The sequence below is a fragment of the Rhinopithecus bieti genome, unplaced genomic scaffold (genome assembly GCF_001698545.2).
Source record: "Rhinopithecus bieti isolate Rb0 unplaced genomic scaffold, ASM169854v2 scaffold_24256, whole genome shotgun sequence".
Taxonomy (NCBI): domain Eukaryota; kingdom Metazoa; phylum Chordata; class Mammalia; order Primates; family Cercopithecidae; genus Rhinopithecus; species Rhinopithecus bieti.
The window spans coordinates 36,021-39,220 of NW_016811409.1; the positions used below are offsets into that span (position 1 = coordinate 36,021).

The following is a 3,200-nucleotide window of genomic DNA, read 5'->3' on the forward strand; positions in this document are numbered from 1 at the left end:
AAGAAAGAAACTAAAAGAAAATGTATTTCCTCTGCAATTGAAAGTTGTTTGTTTCTTATTCTTTTTGCTCTGGAAACTCTAACAGGTTTGAATATCTCATTTCCAAATTTAAAGGTAGATAAAGCCAATGGTGTCTTATCACAGGTGATTTTCTATGTCAAAATTTTTCACACACAAAAAAAGCAGTGAGAGTGATTCTTACCCTGGATTTGCTGGAGGAGCTTTGCATTCAGTTGTTCTACCTCACCAAGAGTCATCGAATTCACTGAAACATGAAAATGTATTCACTATTACCACAACAACCTAGGAAAACAAGCAGCTTACATCACCAACATAATATCCTATTTTTAAAAATCTGCACTTAACTGTCAACACAACATTCAGCAGTACTCCAGCATTCAACCATTAACGATCTTAAGTGTGGAGGAGACGTTTTCAAACCCTGACCACAACCCATGGTTGTAAGTAAAGAAACTTTTATTTATGTAAGTAAGTAAGAAACTTTTATTTTTATTCTGTTTTGAGACAGGGTCTTGCTCTGTCACCCCGGTGGGAGGGCAGTGGTGTGATCAATGGCTCACTGTTGCCTCAACCTCCTGGGCTCAAGTGACTGCTCCCATCTCAGCCTCCCTAGAAGCTGGAACCATAGACGTGTGCCACCACACCTCACTGTTTTATTTTTTGTAGAGATGGGGTCTTGCTATGTTGTCTAGGCTGGTCTTGAACTCCTGGGCTCCAGTGATCCTCGCACCTTGGCCTCCCAAGGCTGGGATTATAGGTGTCAGCCATTGTGCCTGGCCAGAAACATATTTTTTATCACTCCCAGTACACCACCACCCTCCAATGAAACAAAAGTTTCACCAAAAAATACTCAGTAGTAGGTCCAATGAATTCCGTTATCTCCTACTGTGTTTCAGTTTTTACAAAGTGTTACTCACTACCCATTAAGTTTATTTTGATTAAGCATTACACAGCTTATAATATGCAATTTGAAAAATCAATTTGTCTATCTAGATATACAATCTTAAACAATTTACATTTAGAATCAAGAAGTTGTATAACAAGTTATCAGAGGTCCCTTCTGGCTCTGAAATCATGATTTCAAGACAATTAAAATCACCTCAGCTTCTGTAAATTTTTGTAGAAATAGATGTAGACACAATGAGTCACCCTTTCTAACTTTACAGTAAGTGCACACATTACCTTTGGCCTTTAGTAAAATGTCAGATTTTTGCTTTTGAAATGCCACCACCAGTCAACAAGACACATGCCTACAACAGTCCTGTAGGGATCAGCAACATGACAATGTGTATTAGCCAATAGATGAAGCTGTACTTCTAAACTACATGAGTCCTAGATGTTCCAATTCACAGTCTGTTGATTCCATTTAGTGTAATTATTTTACATGGGAAAACAAATATGGAAACTGCTGAACTTCAATGCTTAGAAGATAGAATTCCAGTGAATGAAAAGTTTTAAGACGTCTCATTTTTGCTAAGGTGAACCTGTTACCAAATCTACGTTTCCACAGCAAAATTCTTGACCCATTACACATTTATACAAATATATAGAAATCCCAAACCACCCAACTGTTACTTTTCTCCCCATTTTACTTACATTCCTCTCTGCTGTAATGTGGATGCTGGGTCTGGACATCAGCCTCTGGACTAGAGATTGTCTCTTCTTTTTTCTGTGCTTGGTTGTGACTATGAGGCCACAATACACTGTTATGACATAAAGTGGCACCTGAATCTTGTAACATAGCAAGTCCAAAGTCTGTATTTTCGCTCTGCTCCAAAATTCTTTGTGTACAGTTAGAGATGCCACCTGCACTTCCATCTATCCATTTTGCAGAATATTTCGGTACTTGGGAGTCAAACTGTGGGAGTAATTTTTCTTCTGGCTTATGCCTGAAATTAAACAGATGCTGCTGGGGGTTTTTAGAACATTCCGAATCTGAATCCAGATCCTTATTTTGTGCATACTGTACAATCCAGTTTATCTTCTTACTCAAAATGGTTTTAACTTCTTCGTAAGTACTTTTTGAAAGCTTAGATCGAGGACAACCCTGGTTTGCAATTAAATGATATTTTTCAAAGCAGTCTTTATGGCCCCTTAATGATTTGGTGTGCAAGAGATCAGACTTTGGTACCCCTATGGAAAAAAAAGAGAAACAAAAGACTTGAGAAATTTTGTTTTCTATAAGTCACTTTAAGGATATACAAACCTTAGTAAAATCACAGAGTCCTTGATAGTCTGCGAATTAGAGGGAAAATGCTAAAGAACATTAGTATTAACATACAATGTGGCCTAATAATTTCTGCTTAAATTTAATTCAATATTCAATAATATCAAATTCTTATGGATAGCAAAACCTAAAAACTTAATTATTCAATTTTAATCTTAGTCCAGAGATGTTACTGCACAATATAAAAAAATACTACTGAACCCAGCAATTTACCTTTACAGATTCTTGGCCTTTACATTATAGTGCTTTCTTCATTAAACCTTCTGAAGTACACACTTGCGAAAGCATCTATAATATTATGAGGTTCAATAACAGAAATGCTCAACAAGTCTCCCCCGCAAAACACAGTAAATCATGTTCTTAAATTGTGCTATGTTTATTGAAGAAAAATAAACCAGAACCAGAAAATACAAATTAATAAAAGTCAAAAGTCAATAAACTATTCAGATTTATTTTTTAAGAAAATCAAAGCATCTAACATTTTCAAATTTCCATTTTATAGTTACTAAAACCTTATCAAGATTATTTTCTAGAAGAAATGCATTATACACAATCATTTTTCATACAGCAATAAATTCAATCTGCCAAGATCCAATAGCCAGTAATTCTTCAACTCACAAATATTCAATATATACCATAAATAACAGAAATATTACTTTTTATATCTCCCAACTTTAGAGTGTAAGTATACTACCTCAATTGTTTTTTAAAAATATAAAATACATTTTCAAATATCTAATGCATTTCAAAATATAGAATATATTCACACATGTTTATAAGTTCAAGCCTATTATTAAAGTCAAACAGCGCGACTTTTATAATGAAGGTGAATCAGGAATGCGGACCTGAAAATTTATGTCTGCCAGAACTAACCAGTTTAAATCTGCTTAGCTTTTTAAATGGAGTAAGCGGAGAGCCAATCAGGAGCTAGTTTTTTTTTTTTTTTTTTTTT

At 34.8% G+C, this 3,200-nt stretch overlaps 1 protein-coding gene across 4 annotated transcripts in view; it reads right to left on the minus strand.

The window, feature by feature from the left end:
* Positions 1–3,200, minus strand: part of CUNH21orf91 (chromosome unknown C21orf91 homolog) — a 32,407-nt gene that overhangs the window by 2,260 nt on the left and 26,947 nt on the right. For all 4 annotated transcript variants that reach the window (XM_017893783.1, XM_017893786.1, XM_017893785.1 and 1 more), the window contains exons 3-4: positions 1,618–2,154; positions 203–265 (exon numbers count right to left, since the gene is read on the minus strand). In XM_017893783.1, coding sequence (XP_017749272.1) covers positions 203–265; positions 1,618–2,154 — 600 coding nt within the window. The remainder of the gene's footprint in view (positions 1–202; positions 266–1,617; positions 2,155–3,200) is intronic.